At 35.1% G+C, this 24,299-nt stretch overlaps 1 protein-coding gene across 1 annotated transcript in view; it reads right to left on the bottom strand.

The window, feature by feature from the left end:
• Positions 1-22,764, bottom strand: part of LOC113236527 — a 64,752-nt gene extending 41,988 nt beyond the window's left edge. The window contains exon 1 of the mRNA XM_026472642.1: positions 21,758-22,764. Coding sequence (XP_026328427.1) covers positions 21,758-22,565 — 808 coding nt within the window. The 5' untranslated portion in view covers positions 22,566-22,764. The remainder of the gene's footprint in view (positions 1-21,757) is intronic.
• Positions 22,765-24,299: the final 1,535 nt, after the last annotated feature.

The following is a 24,299-nucleotide window of genomic DNA, read 5'->3' as shown; positions in this document are numbered from 1 at the left end:
AGCGCAAAACCATTATATCGAATAATAAATTGAAAAGAAATAGAAATAACAATGCAATAGTTAACTACATAATCTCCTTTTCTAGTATCTAAGCTAATACTTTCAAAATAAAGACAGTAAGGCTCCTTCAATAACTACATAACTTGCGTTGCTTTAGATACTTACTATTTCATCTTATCGTTACGAACTTCTTCTAAGGAGATTGGAGGAGAGAGAAGGAGACAAATGGTTCAGTGCGAGATGAATTCATAAAGACCTAATAAGTTGTCTTATAGATGTACAGCCAAGAACACATCAAGCTTGACACTTTTTACTTTGGAGTGTTCTTATCAAAAGCGGCATAGAATTGGATTTATATCTTAAGTGTCAAACTTGTCGTGCTCTTGACCCTGTACTTATTCGCGAGGTTGAATAGTCCGTGTAACCGGATACGCTGAGAGAATGTTGATAAATATGGTGCCTATAAGTATGCTTATAAAGATTCTAGGTTTCATCTAGCCTTCTTTACATGACGTTCTTCCCCGAGTGAACTGCTTGAATATGAATGAAATCGACGTGCACGCAAACCGTTACTTCCGCAAGTGCTATTTACAATTCCACGCGGGCGATATGCGCTGACCATCAATTCTCATCTACTCCGGTATTTTAGTAGATATATTATTATATTCATAGAGTAAATATTTGTGTACGTATTTACAGCATTAGCTATAAAGTCATCAGCTTAAAATGTAACAAATAATTAAGAAACTGAAAACGTAATAATAAAAATTAATGTGCGTGAAAACCAACTACAAAAACCCGCCATTTTATTGACTTAATAATATTCATAGAGCAGATAAAGAATTAATTATTTTTTCAATTGTTATTTAGTCTTGTTTAATTTGCAATAAAAGTTAAATTTTTCTTCATTCGGGACAGGCTTAGGCGTCTAATATTGCCAACTATTCATTTGTCTTCTAATTTTCCTCTTTTTAGTAACGTTGTAAAGACACGCAACAATTAGAAAACTTTAATCCTGATATTTGTGACATTGCCAAATGACACATATTTTGCTCGAAGAAAGTCAGTTATTGGAAATGAAACTATTTTTCCGGATTTAAATCGCCAACCGTGACCATGGGACCCGAAACGTCGTCGATTTTTTTATTTTTGATTGATTGATTTAGACGAAAATCTAAGAACTCGATAAGTCAATTATTTTTTACATTTTAGGAAAATTTTCGGTCTAATGTACGTAGATATCGTTGGGTCAATTACAGTTATAGTTAAAGATGAGTAATCAAAAGCCATTAATGAATTTCCAACCTTTTACATTTTACCTTTTAGTTCTTTTATTATTGTTATTAAAACTCAACTCATAGTCCAGCTGTATATAATAAAACTATTTCACTGCAACACCGTAGTGTACCTACAGTATCCCATATATTTAATAGCCTAACTACATTTCCATGTAGCTTCTATCATAATACTCTAGCAATAGAGCTCCTCGTGAAAAAGTTCGTACAGGGAAGCACTGCCACCTTACCTATTTCTACCGCCAAGCAGTAGTGTTAGCATTACTGTTCCGATTTTGAAGAGTTAGGGTGCTGGTGACATTACAGGCACATGGGACTTGTCAACTTATGTCTCAAGGTGACGGGCGCAGTGGCAGTGCCCCTCAGATCTTTGATTAAAAGCTCTGAGTGGCACTGCAACTGTTCTGGACAGGTGTGTAGCTTACCATCAGGCGCACGACTTCTTCGTCCCAACACTTCACAAAAAAAAAGAAATGTCTATATACTAAATTAAGTGCTTCCTCTATTAACGAAAGCGAGGCGTTAAATTTGCCATTGCAATGCAATGAAATAATTCAATTGTAAGTTATGAACATTCGTGATAAAGGCGGTATATGATATTGTTATTCAGTTGTCTGTCACAAATACAACGCGTTGTACAAGTCTGAAGACGGACTAATTCGTTTCTATACACTATTGCTGTCTTCATTTCATAAACAAAGCCATTGCGCACCTGCTGTGTCTAGTGCGTGTGTTATTAGCTTACGGCCAACGTTATAAAGTCTTTAATAAGGACCATAAACTTAGCTATATTATAACAGGATCTGACAAAAGCCAGTCTCTTAAAGCACCTGTTCAGATGTCTCATTAATGATTTTAGTTATTTTGTCGCATATATGTAGTGTAAACGAGTAGGTAGACTGTATCAAGTTAGGTATTGTTATGTGATCTTACTTAAATATTGTTCCCTTCTTGACAACATTTAAATGTTAATAAATGGTTCATAGTGAATCCCAGCCAATCCAAAGCAATAAATAACACAAAAAGCTATTTGATTCCAAGGAGAGTCGCCATCAAAGAAAAAAATAAGAAAAATTCAGGGTTTTGTATTTCATGTTTTTACACGAATACATTTTTGTAAAGCCAATGCTCAATAAATAAGTAATAATTAATTGAATTATTGAGGTTTTAACGCATTTTTACGTAAGAATTCGATTTGACACGTGCCAAATAAATTTGTATGGTTGTATTCACGTTGATTTGAGTAAAGCGATTGAAAAACTTTCCATTTTTCAATTAGTCGTCACATAATTTTTCACGTCATGCAAAATTTTTAGGTCATTTATGCATTTGCAATGAACATTACATTTGCGTTAACTTTGATGTCGGTGTCATTAAGGTCATAATATATTTTATGAAATTTCGTCACAGCAGATGGGAACTTGATAAGTTCAATTTGAACATTTCCGTAAGGTTATGTTTAAGTAACTCAAAACCAATTAAATGTGTGTTTAAATAATACGTAATGCCTTAGCATTACGTATTATTTAAACACACAACATCTGTTTTACAACACATGCAATAAGCTCACCATTTCATATATTGCACTTTTATAACTATCATCATATATCAGCTGGAAGACGTCCACTGCTGAACATAGGCCTCCCCCAAAGATTATAAAACGATGAAATTCAAACGTTTTCAGCAAACTGAGAATATTAATTACAAAAAACTCTTTTTTACCACCACCACTTAGGGTATATTATCATGAAATAAAAGTAATATCTTTAACCTTAGTATAAATAAAGCCACATAGTGATCATATGTCAAACGCTTTTATCTTATGAAAGTTATGAAAAAAATATACGAACTACATTACACAAATGATGTGCATCTGAAATTTTATTACTTAAATTTTCGTTCGTAAAATCCCAAAAATATGTCAGTTTGCAGATGTGGCCTTATTACACCAAGGGTGCGTTCAATTCAACACATTCATTTAAACCATAAACTCAATTTTTTTCTAAGCATTAGTATAAATGAGGCTGAAACATCGCAAAAATGGCGTAACCAACATTGAAATATATTTTTCTTTTATAATATCAAGTGACGGGACGAACAAGTCGTGCGCCCAATGGTAAGCTATACGCCTGTCCATAACAGTTGCAGTCCCACTCAGAGCTTTTAATCGCAGATATAAGGGACACTCCCACTGCGCCCTGAGACATAAATTGATAAGTCCCATATGCCTATAATTTCACCAGCACCCTTACTTATCCTTCAAAACGGGAAAGCAGTAATGTGAGCATTGGCGGCAGATATAAGTTTTGTGGCTGTACTTCCCTAGACGAACTCTTTCACAAGGAGCTCTACTGCTACAAATAGTAGAAATAAGATCAAAGGGTAGGGAGAATCAGACGAGCCAAAGACTTAGGAGATCAAAGATCTGTTAGATCGAGACGAAATACTAAAGTACATAATAATTATTATATACTTGGATACTATTTTTATGTATAAAAAATATATAATTATTATCCATATATAAAACAATGTAATTTACAATGTACTTTAACAATGTATTTTAGTGTAATTTAAAATAATATTATAGGAAACAAAATTTGTCACAGGTGTTTTTTCTGTTTTTCGACTTCGACTCTGTGCCAGTGTGGGTTGAGCCTAAGCGTCTTCTGTGTGAACCACGAAGTAAGGACAAACAAGCGTTTATTAATATCCGCCAATCAATTTCCAGGGAATTAGGTAAATTACAAAACACGTCATCTACTCTACGGCTATTTATAATTCTACGAAGTGTAAACGTCTGCTATTAGAGACATAAACACATTAGTAAAATGGATGATTCACGTTTGGGGACAGACCACATAAGATTTTAGTTTTATTTTTAACAGTGGATGATGGATGTGGATTGGTACAACACGAAAGGTGACGTAATGTTGGTGTAAAAGCGACATCGACTCTATTTAGTTCGGATAAGCAAAAACATGGACATTTAAATACAAACTTTATTTTTTTCCTGACGCACCAGAATTTCAACTCTTGTACGATATACAGCCGCGTACGCCATACGCATACACGTAGCGAATTCTAATTCGGTTTTCGTAGAAAATGTGCATTGTAACCATTAAATATATAAACGTTATTGTCAAGGTTCAGGAAGTAAACAATTGCGATGATGCTTCTACGAATCAAAGAGTTGCTGTTTCCATTAAGGCTGGTATATAACTTTTTTCAATTGAAGGAAATTCGACAAACACGTTTAGAAAATTATGTTAGCAACTTTTTAATTTTTTTTTTTCATAACAATAGACCTTTTCACTTCTCATCAATAGTATGTCAATATAGCCTTACGTAAGGTACGTAAAGTGCATCATTTAATCCCTAGGGAGTACCTAAAGATTACCTAGTTTTTTATTTACTTCGAGTGACCTAGACAACGATATCTCCGACTTGTATACCATAGCCGACATCAGAGGCGTGAGTGTTAATTTGTAATCACTCAAACTTAACTACCGCGTTTGCGTTAAGATTTCTATTTAAATCTTAATTATATGTGCATAAGGTGTAATTAAAATCTTAACGCAAACACGATAGTTAAGTTTACATATTTGAAAACTTACACTAAGGCCCCAGACGTAATTCTAAATTCCCAGATACAAGCTACAACACGGGTCAATTTCCCGGAAGAACCGTAAATTATATATTAAAAATAATCCTAATTGTACATTTAAATTTAACTAAAACATTGGATTCATAAACCTTTTCGTACTTAATTGACTATTTTTTTCTGGCAATCGAAATGAAAAGTAAACTTTTTACCTCAAGACTAAAAGCCAATAAGGCTGGATGGTGGGTGGCTGACCACCTCGGATATATATTGGCTGGTTTTAGCCCCTCGAAAAAAATATACTGGTTATTAAACCTATTAAGAGAATAAAAAATAATATGCACCGAGTTGATAAAACGAAAGTGAGTACAAAATGTTGTAGTAGCAGTTTTTACACGAATGAATTTTTGTATATTTTTTTTATAAATACATTACGTTTTGAGTTTTCCAATTATTTGTTATTTTAAGATGACTCTACAGTCAATATTGAATAAATATATAATTAATGAAAAAACGACCAGACGACTTGGATGTTGTTATGGCAGTTTTGTTTAATCATTTCAATGTTGTTTGCAATGGTCAAATATTTAAAAGTTTAACGTAGCGGTAAAAAAATGTATTTTTTATACGGATGTCGCGGACAAGGCCGGGAAGTACCTATTTTTTTTGTGCTGTGGCAAAGACCAGATTCTTTGCATATGATGTGTTCAAGAGAACAAGATACATTTCCGAGCGTGTTTGAGAAAATATATAATAAAGTGCAAATTGACAAATTCTTTATAATGTACACGAATAATAAAACTGTGTAAAAAATGTTTGCAGCGATTAAATGGACATAGTCATACAAACAAGCACCAACCAACACCTCAAGTGAAATGAAGTTTCGTATCAGAACACGTTATATTCGGCCAAAATCTGTTTTTTGACCTTCGCAAGAGTCATTCCAAAGTATTAAGTACTTCACGCCGTCTTCAAGTCTCTCCATTACATGCTTAATAAGGCAGGAGCCCACTTCCTGAGGACTACTCACTTCTCTTTGCACCCCTAACGGGTTTTTTTGGCCCTCCTTCCACTCCCTGATATTTATTATTCGGAGTCAAAAACCCTAACGTTGCCATGGGCGGTCGTTGCTTCCTGAGTGGATGTCCATATTCTTACCCCAAGCAATCTTTCATAAAATAGCACAATTTGGGGGTTGGAATCCAACTTTACCTTTTCCACGTATACCGCGAGCTGTCGACCTCTCACTTGAGAAGCAACCGTTCTTTCACCAAGCTACCACTGTTATATAATATAAATTAACATACATACATAGAAAATACTTGTATAAAATAAATAAATTGAACTTAGTGTTTTTTCAATAAAAAACAAATTTAAGCCATTTTTTATGTAACACTTGAAATTTCAGAAGTGTGGAGAACTTAGCCTAACTTTCTCATATGGCAACACTGTTCATTAGCGCAATCTTCTTTATATCAAATAAATAGTTCCTTATTTAGCAATATTTATAATGTACAGGACAAGTGCATGGCGCGTGAACTCGAAAGAAATTGTACAATTACTAAGTATACGTGTTCTTTCTTAGATAGAAGACAATATTACACAAAGTTTTACATTGTATTTGCCACAGATAATAAATATATCTAGCATGCATCCGCAGGCGCCCAGAACGTGTTCTCTTCCAGCCAATTAGTGTCCTCTACAAATGTACGTGTTAAAATAGTCCAATATCGTATACTTAAACTGAATACAGGTGTTATATCTTTACACCTCACCTAGGTATTACAGACAGTTGGTTCCAAGAATTTCGCCTCGACTTGCTAAATACAGCCTAAGTGCTTTTAAAGTACTGATTTACGTCTAACACCTGAGGTTTCAATGGTTTTAGGGATTTTCTATTTCACATAATTATAACTTAAAGTCGTGGAATTCTTAATTTTCTATTATACGAGTAGATACTCAGGAATGTCTATGTATGCTATTGAAAAACTAGTTAATAAGCTTTCGTTAATAGGCAAAACGTATCAACTAGCTTTTTTACAGCCTCTATGGCAGAACAGTTACCATGCGTCTGCGACGCAGAGGTCCTGGGTTCGATTCTTGGGCCGGGAGAAATATATGTATGGTCTACATTTATTTCTCTCGTGAGTTAGCCTGTAAATTTGCGATGTGTCCATGGTCTTGCGGCATGAGGTTTCCCTAGTACGGGGCTGTAGAAAAATAAATAAAAATCTCTATGTATCGACATTTAGTTGTTGGACGAACATAAGCAATGACTGAGAATCACGAATATGTTGAGGGTCTGTTTTTTTTTTCATTCATAAATTTGTAATAGAAATCAGAGTAGCTTATAGTTGATTATTATATTATCTATGTATTCATGCGTGTTGGCCAAATATTCCTATTTCTTTTTTTACTTGTTATATATGCGCAGCGTTAGATCTTTCCCTGTTAAACTTTATTAATGAACTGCAATAACGATTATGCGACTTCATTCATCTTATCATGTTTTGCTGTTTTCCCACACCACCGAATGGAACAGCCCCCCATGGTTAGAGATCTATTACAAAAAATACATAATAGTTTTGGACTATACGGAGACGTACACAGGTCAGTAGTTGACGCTGTACTATTTCAGCTTTCTAATTTGTGTTTTCAGTCCAAACGAGAGTTTAAAATAAATATTTAAAAGTGATATAAGGCCTATTTGCCTGATAAGTTGCCAGGGATGAATGGCCCTTATTTCGTCTATTTTTCTGGTTATATACTATGGATGAATCTTATCGACTGAGCCTATACGTATATTCTAAAAAATTTGCTAATTTCCTGTGAGTATCAGGTATTCTAATTAATCTTCCGTTCAGTTTAATGTCTTTTAATTTCGCATCACGGTAATCCACCGCGAAGCGTCCGTTTCACTAGGTTAATTTAATTTTCCTTCAATTAAGCTCTAATTGGTTATAATCTAGCCGCAAATTGTCGTCTACACATTTACCGCGTCGTAAATACAAGTTAGATCGAGAAAATAAATGGAAAGGTATCAAAGAGACTGCAATATACGTATGCAAATTTTTATGGAGTCAAAAGTTTCACCGATGGCGATGTAAGTAATTTATACGTACTTATGTATATACGTATATAAATAACTTTTATAATTTCAAAAGTTCAGAGGATAACACTACTGCCATCCCTGGGAGTGTATTTCTGATATAATACGTATAATATAACTGAATATTTTTTAGAATTCTCATTGTATTTTAATTATCGTTTTTTCAAAGACGCGCGTGTAATTTTTTAACCGACTTCAAAAAAAAGTATATTTTTAAAGTATGTTTTTTTGTGTGTATGTTACGCGATAACTAATAGGCATTTGTGCACCGATTTTCATGATTCTTTTTTATGGGAAAGAAGGTATCTCAATAGTGGTCCCATTTAAATTCGAAGATAATATTCCACCTTCAAGGATGGCAAACTAGGAGATGAGTGAATTTTGAGGTCGGATTTTTAGTACATTGTACTGAGATTATTGTGTATTCTTATCCATTACCGGCTGTGGCAGAATATTAACTAATTAAATTCTTTTTAGTAGCAGTAGAGCTCCTTGCGAAAGAGTTTTTCCGGGGAAGTACTGCCACCAAGCAGTAATGTGAGCATTGCTACGTTCCGGGTCCGATAGAAAAAACGATACTCAATTTTACTCTGTAGCGGAGTAAATCTGTTTGGTGGTATGTTCGTTTTATTGTCAATTTATATTATTATCTTTTTTTATTGCTTTGCACGTCGCTTAAATTAATTTTATGAGAAAATTTCGGGTTTTGTATTTAGTTTAAGTATGTTACGTTTAGTTTCTTTTGTTTCTATTTGTTACCTTTTTAAAAGCGTGAGCAGGAAGGACGAATACTAAATTTCATACTTATGACAAATTTCGATATACAAAATCTTTTATAGGCGAAAAACAGGCAATTCCACAATACCAACCTTACAATTCTGTACATTATCATATATATAGACTTTTATGAAAATTTATTCAAGTACATGTGATTTTCAGTATCGATTAATATCAATGCGATTTTCAAGCGGATCGATTCAATAGAAAGGCAAATCGAATCGTATAGATCAGAAAGCAATAAACATTTTGTATTAATATGTATATTATCATTCATTTTGGGCAAAATTCTATTTACAACAAATATTTACTTGCAAATAAGTACTAATTGCAAATAAGGGCTAAAAAGCGAGCGCTTGCCCACCTTTGCATACAAGGAACGTATTTGTATTAGAGCCGTATCCAAATATGTCAAATGTCAATCTCAAAAAAAGCCACAAATCAAAACGTTTTTCCAAAGTTTTTTCTTGGCGTTTAGTTAGTCTAAGCTGAAGGCTCTATAACCAATTCACAAATAATAGATAAAAATTATAAAAGTATCAATAGTTGTTAAAATATTTTATTTCTTATCTATTTTATTTATTTGGGAAACATACAGCATCATATAACACATTTAATTATTAACATATATGAAACAAACAATCTTTCCACCAATGCTTTCCACTGATGTTTAAAATAAGTTACGGTGGATAGACAAATTTGTACATAGCTATAACCAGGTAACAACTAACATAATAATTACCACTAAGCAACAAATTGTACATCACTTTTAATTATAATTTAAATTTATTGAATATAATGATGTTCAACCACCATGATATTCAATTATGTTATGGAAAATCACTCCATTAGTTTGTTATTAGTATTATTACAAAGATCGAACACTAAGAAAAATTGTTACGATCGATGAATGATTACGTTAATAAAATAAAAGCTTCCTAATGGTAGATTTGAACCGGGATGGCTTATTGTCAAATAAGTTAATTTCTTGATATTCATTATTAAATTGTATACAAGCCCGTACAAGGAACCTATTTTTAGAATAATTAGTGCGACAATAAAGTATTGCAAATGGGCCTCGAGGGCATAGGTTGGGTGTTGGACATTTTAATGAAATTTGGCTTAACTGTAGAATCAATGTGATTATTAATAATTTTGAAAAGAAAATTTTGATCCCAAATAGTCAAACTTATAAGATGTCCAGTCTCGATATATGTCTTGTGAATAATTCAAAAGATGCAATCTTCAAATTTTACAGTTCTAATTGCAATTGTATCTTAGATAAGATTGAACTTACATCTCCTCATTGAGACCAATTCAACTCATTACGGGGACATTCTCTTCAATTACAAGCTCAGCGTTTGACACGTACATAATTACAATTTTGTTCAGTTCCTTGTATGTCTTTAACACAATAGTCATGTGTCGTCCTTACGATAAACAGCGTCGATGGCAAATCAGATATCTTAATGCAAGCACTATGCACGTCTCCGATAAAGAAAAAAGGTATCACGCGATTAAATATGATAAAACGCTATAGTCCAACCAAGCTTGAATAAATATTTTTTGATAGAAAGTAATAGTTCTAAGATGCATACTGTGTTTTTTTATAAAGATGTTTCTGCATACTTCATTTATTTCGACGAATTATTTGTCGACTTGTTCCTTGTTACATATACGTCTATAAAATTTGTTTCATGCAATCTGTTCTACAAAATGGCTCGTCATGCGACCCACTTGATTGTCTTGTCAGCTGAGATTAAGTTCTCGGGTTGAAGGTCCATTGAAATCAACCTTTTTATTTACGAGATTGTACTCCTAGGTATTGTTTTTACTGTGGAATTCAAATGTAGAGGAGACATGTCGATGTCATTTCGTCTCCTTGTTCTTTGGACTCAAATAATAGGTTCATTGCGTAGTTTGGAGGCTATCTATGTAGAGACTACTTCAATTGTAGATCGTTATTCACACGCAAAGGTATTTAGGGTACAATTATGCGGAAAACACTCAGTTTTATTAATCTAGCTACACACGAATTGAATATGTAGGTGGTTTGGTGGCTTCAATAAAATGATTATCGTCATACCAGATCATCGTCGTGACGACCGCGGTGGCCCAACGGTTTGTACTGTCGGCACTGGATGAGGTCCCGGGGTCGATTCACGGTGGGATCGATTTGGAAATTGATGTTTTCTAAAATGGTTCTGGTGTTCTGAGACATGTCCTAAAGTGAATTCCGTTGCTCTGGGACTCACAGTACAGGGAATTCCCTAGTTTGAGACCAGACAACAACACCAAAAGTTTTGGTGTGATTGTCTGGCAGATCATTATTATTACCATGTAGGTACGTAGGTATCTCTTTTTATGAGAGTTTTTAACTCGACTTGTACATTTTGAATTTTCAAGTTGAGAGTTATGTGTTTACTTCACCATCGTTATCGATTTACTTTTTGTTTTTTTTTTTCTTAACAGGTGACGATTTGATGATGCGCTAAAACGACTCCTTTTACTGTATATTTACATACAAGTGACGTATATTATTCACATATATAACCAGCCATTGTTTATAAAAAATAAAATTTCTTTTTCTTTCTTTTCGTAGCTAGAAACCAAAAACGTGTCCCTTATATTTCTATTACAGCAATTACATCTTTAAAGGATTATATTAAAAGTATACAAAATTCTATAAACAGCTAGATACAGAAACGAAAGCTTTGACTGCACGAAGACGCGCTCGGATCTCGACGCAGCACGTGTCCAAAACTGGTTTGCTTTGGCCGTTACACACCAACAGGGACTTAGACCACGGGATAAATGTCTACATATTATTTACTCCGTTTGTAGAGGCAGACTTATCTACAACAACGAGCAAATCAAGACGAACGATTTCGTCGCTTCAAATTACTTCCTTTGACTGTATACGGTAGGTATTTAAAGCTAGTGAGAATTTTTGGTCACATTGTGATTACATATTCGGAATTTACTAAATTATCATTTACTTTCACGTATGGTCTGTTTAAGTTGCACTTTAAAATTAATTTGTAACCATTATGATTATCAGTACACGACGCCCTTTGGCCAGATGAAGTGACGATCGGCTGGATGCTGGATGGAGTGACGATGAAATGCGAAAGGCTGCTGGCAGCAGATGGATGCGACTAGCTCAGGACTAGGCGAAATGGCGCACTTCAGGAGAGGCCTATGTCCAGCAGTAGATTGTGATAGGCTGATGATTATCAGTAGGCAATAAAGGCTATTATTATTAATTACTATGCTTTTTACATAATATCAAGTGACGGGACGAACAAGTCGTGCGCTTGATGGTAAGTTACACGCCTGTCCATAACAGATGCAGTGCCACTCAGAATTTTAAATCGCAAAGATCTGACGGGCACTGCCACTGTGCCCGTCATTCTGAGACATAAGTTGACAAGTCCCATGTGCCTATAATTTCACCTAGAGTATAATACATATAAATAAAACAAGTGGATATTTGATTTTCCTACATTAAAAAACCGTTATGAATAGTAAGTACGTGATCTAAAAACCAAATCTCAACTACAGGTTGATCTTGACACACTTCGTCACGGAAGTAATGCACTATGCGTGTGTACACGAATTCGCAAAGCAATATTTTTGAGCAATTTGCATTATTCGTAATAATAGAATACCGACGTTCTTTCCGTTCGTATATGCGAGTTGTTAATCGTATGCACGTATGTTGTGTTTGCGCGAAATGAAAGTTAAGTACTGGCGCAGTATAATTTTCTCTGAAAAACGCGATAAGAATAGATGCTTTCGAGCCTCTATAAGGCCACAAATTCGCAACGGTGCGGTGGCGGTGCGTGGTGCGTTCAATAGCGGGGCGTTCGAGGTTTGCGCGTACTTTGTGTCTTGTGTCGGATGTATCCAACACGAGTTATGCCTGAAAGACAAACGATAAGTTGATTGACTCAATCTTACCCATTAGGGAATATCGCTTTATGAAAATATATACATAGGTAAATATACCATACAGTCATAGAGTTAACTACGACTTAGCAACAGTCTATTAAACATCCAGTGCGTGTTTTCATATCACGTTTTGCGGCTCTAGTTTATCATAGAATTAAGAAAAGGTAAAATGGACGAAACCTATGGCTAAGCTTTAATTTTATTAATTTAACTCTGGATAATGGTACGACTATTATAGTATTTTTTTTTAATATGAATATCATCAAAGAACCATCATAACCGACTGCAATCAACATTGACTCTGGCTAAGGAGGTCATTTAGCAGCGAATTCTAAAGGGCTGTTTTAAAACAAGCTCTAATTCCCTAGTTTCTACTTATAAATCGTAGAGCATTTGAATATTGTAATAACACAACTTGCATCACATAAAAGTAACGGCATTATTCACCTTCGATCGACAGGGCTTATGCGCTTACGCAAGTGGTGTCTGGCAATATGCTATGGCTGGATGAACGCTGCCAGTCGTGAGTAATATTAAGCATTTATTGTTATGTAACGGAATATTTGAAGAAGTTTTACTCATAAATATGGGTTTAGTCCGTGCATTCTTTTTTTATGATCCTATGTGCCTGTAATTTCACCAAGATTAGTGGTCCATAAAAAGGAATGCTCGCAAAATGACTTCCAGTTTTAATATTATTGGAAAATTTGTTGGAAAATTCTGGCATATGTCCTACTTCAATGTATATCACCCACACAAGAGTGTTCTAATTGTGATTTTTTACGCATTGTAAGTCTTTTTCACGTAATTTATTTATATTTTGACCCCCATCCCACCTTATCCTTTTCTCGAAATCAAACAGTTAGCGAATTGAAGAACATTAAGAACTTTCTCTGATCGAAAGTATAGTAATTATAATGCTAAAGATTTGTGAAAGTAGAGATGTTTGCTTAACGAGTAGGTACGTGACAGACCTTTTTACTTGCATTGTCAGAAATCAGGACCATATTGTAAATATTCATGAATGAGAATTACTGTTACATATTCAACCGTACACGACAAAGATAATTTGAAGAAAAAATTGTTCAATTTTAGTACTGTCGTTAGTAGTAAAAAAGAAGTTGCACGAAGGTTACGTCCTCGTCTGCTTGCTAACTGAAATAATTGCCATTTAGGCATGTTAAGGTGACCATTTTATTATTTGTAGGTGTAACTTGTAAACGTTACAGGAGCACATCAAGCTTGAAACTTGGCTTAGGTCGTTCATATTGTAAGCGTCATAGAGTTGAATTTAAATCTAAATGTCGAGTTTGATGTACTTTTGGCCGTATACTCATATCATTTAACGCGGCAGTCACGCCACTATTAATTTTCATACAATATTACAGACTTTTCTTATAATATCAAGTGACTGGACAAACAAGTTGTGCGCCTGATAGTAAGCCCAACCCTTTCCATAACAGTTGCAGTGCCACTCAGAGCTTTAAATCGTAAAGATCGCAGTGGCACTGCCATAGCGCTCGTCACCAACAAGTTCCATGTGCCTGTAATTTCACCATATAGTCTGCAAAATTGGTGTGCGTGTCGCAAATGTGGCGCTGCAGCTGCGCTTCTAAATATTGTATGAAAATTAGTAGTAACCACTTTTATTAGTAGGCGCCACTGTAGCGTAACTATAAATGTCTAATTTGATAGTTTGCTCAATGTCAAAAAAATCATAACCATTAAAAGTTCTAACTTTACGTAAATTTCATGCTACAAAAGCTGCTATGGTTTCGCAGGACATTACGTGTAAGTGCAAAACTTTTATCAGTGCAACGTAACAGTAAGGTATTTACATAAAATCGGGAAAAAACTATTACGTTCCGCTTCTACGCAGTTGCAATTCATAGAATAGGGAAAAGTTCATTAACCTTAACTAAGAAATATAAACCTAGAGAAATCGCTTTAAAAACTATCTGAGTAAACATATACCTGCCTAACCTAGTTATTACCTGTCAGTAGCAATAGAGCTCTTTGTGAAAGAGTTCGTATAGGGAAGTACTGCCACCTTCCCTATTTCTGCCACCAAGCAGTAAAGTCAGCATTACTGTGTTCCGATCTTGAAGGATAAGGGTACTGGTGAAATTACAGGCACATGGGACTTGCCAATTTATGTCTCAGGGTGTCGGGCGCGGTGGCAGTGCCCCTCAGATCTTTGCGATTTAAAGCTCTGAATGTCACTGCAACTGTTACGGATAGGCGTGTAGCCTAACTTCAGGCGCACGATGTGTTCATCCCGTCACATGATATTATAAAAAAAAATCTACCGCCAAGCAGTAATGTGAGCATTACTACATTCCGGTATTGTTGGGTAAGGGTGCTGATGAAACTACAAGCATATTGGACTTGTCAACTTCATGTCTCAGGGTGACAGGCGCCGTGGCAGTACCACTCAGGTCTTTGCGATTTAAAGCTTCGAGTGGCACTGTCCTTCCCGTCACTTGATTTTATACGAATTAATTTCTATTAAGTACATTAAAAAAAACTTGTTGACTTTCTTAATTATTTGTTACCTTTTAAGCTAATGGCTTTATCACTGTAGCTAATGCTCAAATAAATACAAAATAATAATATTGTGACAAGTACACAGAGTGGAAGAAGAACAGTGAACTTTGCCTAGCAGTAGGAAAGCAGCCTTTTTTACTTTTACAAAATCTTTTACTAATTTAATTCTAAAATACTTAATTTACTGCAAGTAACGAATTTGAATGTTTACTTAATGGTCGAAAATAATTTTGACTTTGAGTTTTAAAATGACCACCGTAAAGACGATTGATTTCCTGCGAAAAAAGTATATTATTTATATATTTGATCTTTATTAAATTAATATACTTGAAGCGGAACTTGATTAAAAGTGATTGGTAATCGGTATGCATTGTTCATGTGAAATTAAGTACACAATATCTAAAGCATATGTAAAAAGTCAGTGAATTGTTATTCACTGATTTCTTACACAATAAAACTTTTTCATTGTCTTGTTTTCTTTCTAGCTTGTTAAAATAATTATTTCTTGTGAATACAAGAAATAATTATATCGGTTACATGGCACCCGAAAACCGATAAAAGAGAATGCAGAAGGCGCGGTCCTTAGGAATTATTGTAAGAGATGATAAAAGACAAAAAGAAAGAACCAAAAGGGTATATAATAATTTTAATTGTAATCGACATGAAAGTCTACTCGTTTTAAGAATTTTGATGGGAGTGACGACGAATAGAAGAAACGTAAGAATAGTGAAGGAAAAGGGAATTCGAGAACGATACAAAATTTCAAAAATATGTTTGCAGGAACCGGAAAAGAGAACGATAAAAGGATGACAATGAAGGAGGAGGTCAGCATCGTCACAAAGATAACAGAAGCAAAGTGTAATAAAGAATTTTTACAACACAGTTAAAAAAATTAAGAAAGAATGCGTTTTATCAACAAGTAGGTAAAAACTAGCAAAAATTTACAATATTGATAAGATTTTCTTTTAAAAGTTGTTCGTCATGTATTGTAGTACTGATTATCACTGAAATCAGTATTGCAAATAAATAAAATAGGCTGTTTAGATAATTCCATGTATTATTTTTAAATTATAAATAAATTTCAGTTCCATCCAGAACTTGTATCCTAACCGTTCAAATATCGATCAGAATCTTTTCTAACAATTAACATTCCAAATCTAACACAGTACTTTACTCTCATTTCTTTATTTTTGTATCAAACGCGCCGTCGGTAATGGGCTACGGAGTCTATAAAAAACCCGAAAGGTAGATCCCGAAGGCATCGCATCGAGCACCGGGCGCCGTCTAAGGTAAGGTAATCGCATGGGAGGCCTTTTTTTTATTCGTAGAACTGGCACAAAGAGTTATGGCAGCTGCGGTACAGCCGTACCTACAGCTGGCTGCATCAACGTAATATCACTCGTAAATTGGTTTTTTTGACCTCACGTAGCCTTTAAAATGCTGGCACAACAAATGCTGTTTACCTGTTTTATATACATACATATATACACACATACGAACCTAAATATAAACTAATATCGTCTAAGAACAAAGACAAACATGTTTTGTCACTTATTTTTACATAATACAACGATGAGTATGGCAAAGCCAAGATAAAAAAAAGCTTGTTGAAATGTAGAGTCGATGCCTAAATAACTTCTTAGCATCGGCAAAAGTCTCAAGTGACTTATACGAAACCAAAGTAGGATTTTAGCAGCTTCTGTGCATGTGGATGTTCCATTACATCCATTTTTTGTATTCTTGACCGCGTTCTTAGACGGGATCAAAGTTTTTAACTTATTACATGAGTACGTATTTTTATTTCGTTTACTTTTGCGACATCGCATTGTCTCCAAGCTGTTTATTGTACGCAAATCATCGTCTTAATGCATTTGCTGCTCACACGCATGTTTTACAAAGCAAATGAATTATGTGTGACCTAAATCCGGTAACAGTGGAAATAACACTGATGCAATTATCATTATCCTACTAATTTAAAATGCATTAAAACTACAATCATAGGTACAGGGTCAAAAGTATCAAGATGATGTGCTCTTGACTGTACGCTTTCATTACTTATATTTCTGTCGTTTGTATGTAAAACTACGTACGAAAATGTTCATACAGGCAAAGAACACAGCTACGCAGTTTTATTTTTATACATAGTTTACCTATAAATGTGAATCATTGCCGTCAATCATCACTTGTTATAGGTACTATACTATCTTAAATATTCGTTATGACTTATGACTAATCTATTTAGTAAAGTCACACGAATTTCTAGTTGCAAAAGCAAATCGTCTGTTTAAAGTGTAGTAAAACCACATAAGTGACATTTTAAACTAGTCTTTAATTTATATAGCTATGGTAAGAAAATCACTATATCTCTGCACGTGAAATTCAATAACAAAAAAGCTATAGACTTAAAAAGAGTTTTATCTGCAGAAAGATGGTGATTTTCTTACAACAGGTACATAATTTAGAGATTTTTGTAGAAAATATCACTTATGTGGTTTTACCTTTAAGCATACGAAATAAACTTGGTTATTCAATTCTGGTAAGAAGTGACGATATGTTTAACATGAGTTGATGACTATCAATTGCATGCATGCAATTAATAGTTATCACTGGGCTCAGCAGCATGCATGCGGGATGTTATGTGAGAAGTACTTGTATTAATAACTTAAGCTATGCCGATGACATGGTGCTGCTTAGCTCGTCGGTCAGCGCGTTGGCACAGTTGCTTGAGACTTGTGAGGCGTATGCCGTCACTCGTGGTCTACAATATAACCCGAAGATAAGCGAGGTTATGGTATTCAAGGTGGGTAAAATAAAGCCATACTATATTCCTCCTATTCTGTTGAATAGTACTCCGTTGAAGGTTGTAGACAGGGTCAAATATCTTAGGCATAAGTTGACAAGTTCCTTGTAATTTCACCAGCACCCTTACCCTTCAAAACCGGAACGCAGTAATGCTAACATTACTGCTTGGTGGCAGAAATAGGTAAGGTCCCTACTACCTCTCATACTAAAATCGCTATCCCAAGGTTGCCTGATAGAAATTGCTACATAGCAATAAGGCTGCCTGTTGCGCATTAACGTGCTACTACTATTATACTTAAGCTATTGTATTGTATTTTAACTGTAATTTTATGTAATATAAAGAATATTGCATTCATTCATTCCCGGGACGAACTCTTTCACAAGGAGCTCCACTGCTGCTAAAAATGAAGTAACTATTATGTGATATTATTTTTACTTAGGTTTGTAAGTAGATACTTCATAACAAAATTATAATTTCTCTGCTGCAGTAGCACTGCGGCATAATCGTATTATTATGTCGCCGTCTAGGATTACCTAGAATTACATTAACAAGCAGAACAATCCGTAGAAATGATGTTACAATATTCCATAGGTTGCTACTAATAATTCAAGGCTCAATAATTCCTGTTTATTATAAAGAGCAAACCTCTTTTATAACCCACGCATTATCTATACAAACGTTAAAAACCACTTAGAGCAATCTGTGAAGTGTTTTAAACTTTTCGTAACGGGATTGGTAGTGGCATAATGTTTGTTTATTTGTGACCTGATTACAAAATGTCCCGTCCTTCACATATAGGGCAGTGTTGTAACCAACCATAGAATAATAAAGTTGAAACTTTTTTATGGCTTTTTTCTTGTACGGTTTTACAAACGTTGTGCAATAGGTAATGTAATTCGCAACTGAAATGTTTTTGTTATGTAGATTAACGTGTTTTTTATCGTTAATTGGTACCTGCTCGGAGTTCGGACCGTATCGTACAAGAAATTTTACGTTAAGTAGGTAGATCTCAGCTTAGTTAGGTTAAACAAATGTACCTACGTTTAACCTTGAGAGATTAAGTAAGTATACAACAGCGTACTATAAAATAAAAGTCTCAAAGCGTGCTATGCCGTTTAAAATTGTACCTACATAGTAACTTCGTCATTAATAAAACTAACAGTATGTTTTTAAGTACTATTATCAAAAGAATTAGTTAACCAGAACAGAGGCACCACAAATTGTAGTCAGCACAGGCCTTCAATAGAAGAAAGTTATAAATTATTATGTTTCGAAAGAGTTGTGAATGGTCAGTTACAGCACACACAATAAAAGTGAGTTCGAACATTAAAATTAGCAACGATCCTTTGTTTGCGCTAAGTTAAGATTATTTGCATGCAAATGCGGCGGGAAAGCATTGTCTGGGCTTTCACAACACTGCTCAAAGTTTCTAGGAAATTATCGAGAATATACTTCGCACAATGAATGGTCTTCATGCCACCATTGTATCACCAACATATAGTGAAGAAAGAGGCATGTAACTTCAAGTCAAACTGGTATTAAACACAGAAGATGAAATGCGATATTGAAGAAGACTATTATATAGTAAACAAGCATCTAATCAGTGGTAGAAGTCAGCCCTAAGACATTACGAAGTGATACTGAAAAGAACCACAAATAAGTATGCATCCCCTGATTTGATTAATGGAAGCATAGACCAAGGTAAGGTAAGGCAAGGTAGTTAATTGACAGTACGGAAATAAGAGCGTACGTAGTGTTCTTTTAATGTGTGATGAACATTTGTAAACATTACTTTGTGAATACATATCATATTATGAGAAAGATCTACTGTCGGCGCAGTCTTTCTTACAACGCCATTGAATAAAATGGGAAGAGAGCAATTAACAGTGTGAATTGGAAACAAAGAGAGGAGGGCGCCACTTTCTCTTCAGCCATCATACTACCTGCGGCTTCGACAGAAGTGCCGTTAAAGGGCTTTGTCGCATGCAGGTTTCACGTCTGTTTTTTGGCGACAAAGAAAATACTTTGACGACACCTTACAAAGTCGTGCGTCATATTGCAATTATTAAATTCTTTGTCTAGTCTAGGGATACTTATCAACGACTAAATATTTTTCTAAAGTCGTTAGTTCGTAGACGAAAGTAACAAAACTTGTTTATACATCTATTCAAGCTCAAACCGAGTATCATTAATTTCTTATATTAGGAATCCGTATTAAAAAAGTGCTTTGACCTCAGACGCGAAGGCACGTTGGGAATCCTTTACGTTTTGTTTTCGGCCAATTAATTATTCTTCTACGATCCTTTTTTGTTCGGTTGTGACGTGAATAGTAATGTTATTGTATTTGGTTCGTTAATTATGATAAAAAGATATCCTTAAAAAAATCTCGCTCGTCAAAGATTTTAAGAAGATGTTTTTGATTAGATGGTTTAGTTAACAGCCATCACAAGTAACACTCGGTTAACTATCTGTCTGAAGATTATGCAGCAGATAAAACGCAAAAAGACTGCCAAGGCTACGAATGTGGGTAAGATGTGACTTTAAACTATATAAAACAGCAGGAAAGTGAATAGATAAAAGAATGTCTACTTTAAGTTATATAATTCTTTTAACTAACAATTGGAAAGACATTGTTTGTGTAGTATGATTTTTATGTCAGTGGTGACATAGATAAATTCTAAGATATTTTAGTTAAACACAATGGGTACTTATTTGCATTCTAGATAAATGTTTTAAATAGATACTTACATGCAAGATCTTCGTAATGATTGTTTGCATTTGAGTATTTTTCTATGGAAATTTATCCGTAGGAATGTTAATGCATTTTTTTTAAATACTTATCATCGTTTGCTATAGTGTTATCGTTATCAAGATTGTGACGTAAGCAAAGACTTCTATTCATCCTGCCGTCAATGATAAATATCAGACTTGGAAGTATTCTTTTGCAAATAGTAATAACTCGACTGTACATTTAAATTAAAGCTAGCATCGTTACATAATTGAAAGCGACCAAAATAATGTAGGTATACCTATTTAAGTAATCAAAAGATTTCAAATCTAGACGAAATTATAGATAAACAATCGCAACTTTCTCTCAATTTAAATTACAGTTACAGGTATACAGATCGTTACATAAGTGCCTAACTATTAATAAAATTCTTCGTCTGATTATGAACTGAAATGAGAAAGCGTAGCACAACCCGGCAAGAATGTTTAAATGAAGTCTACGGCTATTGTCAGGTACGTGTTTTAAAACAAGTTTCTGTTTTCGATAAGACTCTAAATTGTTAAAAACGTGTCATTGACTTAACTCCATGTGCTATCTTATAATGAGTTTTTACGTAAGTAAAGCAGGTAAATATGAATCCATTTTTAAACACATTCCTACAAAAATATAATAGGTTATGATTAGGTATTAATGGTGGTGCCAACAAAATTAATTAATAGACACGTCTTGTGAATGCTAACAACTTCATCACCTCTACTAACGATCATTCTAGTACCTAATCGCATAATTATCTGCCAAATCAGGCCGTTCGCGATAGTGATAGCCATTGCTCTAATAACGTCGTCTTCGTATAATCGGTTTGTTTTGTTAGTGTCCTTAATTTCGATTTCTAATTTATTTAAATTATTAAAAAAATTAAAAAATTATCTATTTCAATTCTTACCATTAAATGTGTCATATGCAGTGGGTGTGTACTCTTCCCGGAACGTATCCTGCGCATAAGCAGCAATTAACGAACTCTTACCCACTGCCCCATCCCCCACTAAAACACACTTTATCTTCGCTTTCTTGCCACCTTTCACCTTCCTTCTATCTCTTATTTGAAACATCCGATTTAAAGTCCTTTTTGCTTTTTTGTCCCGCGTCGTCCACTCGTTCACTTTATCACAGCAGTTAGTGTCTTCCGAAACATCATCTCGAGCTACGGTGCGGCTATTCTCCTCCACCACTTCAGAGTAATCGTAGTCTTCCTCATCCCGGCGCTGCAAAGGAAACTGGCTCGGACTGTGGATACCAAATACAAAAGGTCCGTCTCGCTCCGGCAGACGGTTAGAAAACCCGTTCGCTGGTGTAGGGGGCTTCGCGTACTGTACTGTAGGGGCACGGTACTGGCTCGACAGATATTCAGCAGAGGCGTGAGGATCGAACCTGAACACTAACTCTGCTTCTCTTCGATCGAAGTTAAGTTCTGGGGTAGTAACTTTTTCTTGAAAGTAACCGACTTTCTCGCGGGCCCGTGCCTCCTGTAGTCGTCGTTCAAGTTCGACGTTCGATGGCTTCCAGTAGTCTGGTCGGTACGAGTAATCCGTGGGCAAATTCCTGCCCGTCGGTAGCGGGCGAGTTGGGCCCGTGTCACGGGGCGGCGCGCGTGGAGGGACCACGAAAGGCTTTTGCGGCTCAGCAAGCAGCGGCCGGCGCGCCGACAGGTTCGCGTTCCTGTTGAACATGATTCCTTCCAAGCTAGGAGACATTGGCACTGTCACAAATGTTGATTAAGGGAAGGAATATTGCAGTGTACGTCCGCGCACATAATTCGTCTACGTTGTGTCCGTTCGCGAGAAAGTTCCGCTATCGTGTGTTTGTGCGGAAGCGTGCGCGCGCGACGCGCTTCTACAATGGAGTTCAGAGCGCGACTGCGGGCTCGCCTCGCAGGCCGCCGCGGCGCTCCCTTCGGCGGAGAAATGACCTGTTGCTTGTTACCTGTTCAGGTACAAACGACCGTTTCGCGAGCCGCAGCTGTCGCAGCGGACAAAGCGCGTCATGCGACGACGGTCCCGGCGCAGGCCAACCTTGCTACCCGCTAGGAGACTCATTCACCTAAACCATGAATGAACTGACGACGTGCTTTGTTTACTCATACGATGCTATGCTATGCCCTTCTACGTCTAGTTTGGGTTTGTGGTCATGTATGTACCTATCCATATGCTCTGTACCTATTAATAAAAATGTGCTTGGAATTAATTTTTCTCATATTACATAGGCTCCTGCACATTGAAATAAAAAATTAGTACAAGGAATTGAGCAATTAAGTGGACTTGTAAAGTATACAATCCCAACAAGATTAGATACCATCTTATTAATGATACGAATCTCATGTAACATCTGTAAATGACTGATTTTTCTAAAGGAAACTCAGTTTCTTTGGTAGGCACCATAGATGTCTACGAACGTACGTACATACAGTACTATATCTTATTTCTAAAGTGGTCGTTTTCAAATGCGGTTATTTTCAAAGTTATCCCTACGTTCAGATACATCGCTTCAATGATATTTAAACTCATCGCTTTCTTTTACTTTACTTTAGTGTAATCCAAATTAAATTTTTGGCAACACTACTTTCGATATTTCCGTTCAGAAACTAAACATGCCTGTCACAAACCATGATGCCTATATCTATGCATCGTAAAAGTTTCCAAGTATAATATCACTGTTGTAAACGATACTGTTGGTTAATTTTCCGAAAAATTTCTAATATTCCGGAAAATTTCCCTAAAATATGGAAAAATTAGAAAAAATTTTAAAATATAACTTCGAAGGCTCATACTACAATCTACGTTTAGAAATATCTTTTGAAGTTTTATTTAGCGTGAATTATAAAATAAATTAAAGCCACATAGAGAAAAACGAGACTTAAAATTATTTCAAAATAGCGAAAAAAGCTTTCTAGAGGCTCCATCGTTTTCGTTCAGTAACTTCAACTTTTGACAGGTGTCAACTTCAAATGTGGAAAAATAAAGGAAAATATTGGAAAAATATCCGGAAAATATACAAATGGCGGGTTTTAATAGTTACATTTTTTACACGAATTAATTTTTAGTTTATGTATATTACGTTGTGCGTTTCTTGATTATTTGTTACCATTAAGCTGATGGCTCTGAAGCCAATGCTTTGTAAATAAATAATACGGAAAATATTTATTTTTCTCATAAATGTGATTTTTTAAATGGAAATTTTTCCATGACCTAACACTACATGAATATTACTGTCTATACTATTTGGAATCATGTTTAATATGTACATACATCGTTTTTTTTGGACTGCGAAACGGGGAAACTTATTCACGGAAAATAAATTGGAAAGGAAAAATAATTTAGAAGAAAAGGTCTGAGGAAAAGAGTTTAAGGTGAGATAAAAATACATATACTTACTTATTATAAATTTTAGCAAAACCAATCAGTGTGATTATTTGTGAGACAAACCATGAT

This window comes from Hyposmocoma kahamanoa, unplaced genomic scaffold (genome assembly GCF_003589595.1).
Source record: "Hyposmocoma kahamanoa isolate Upper Pololo Valley unplaced genomic scaffold, ASM358959v1 92, whole genome shotgun sequence".
NCBI lineage: Eukaryota > Metazoa > Arthropoda > Insecta > Lepidoptera > Cosmopterigidae > Hyposmocoma > Hyposmocoma kahamanoa.
The sequence above is the reverse complement of the archived record's forward strand: the minus strand, read 5'-3'. Positions and strand labels throughout refer to the sequence as shown.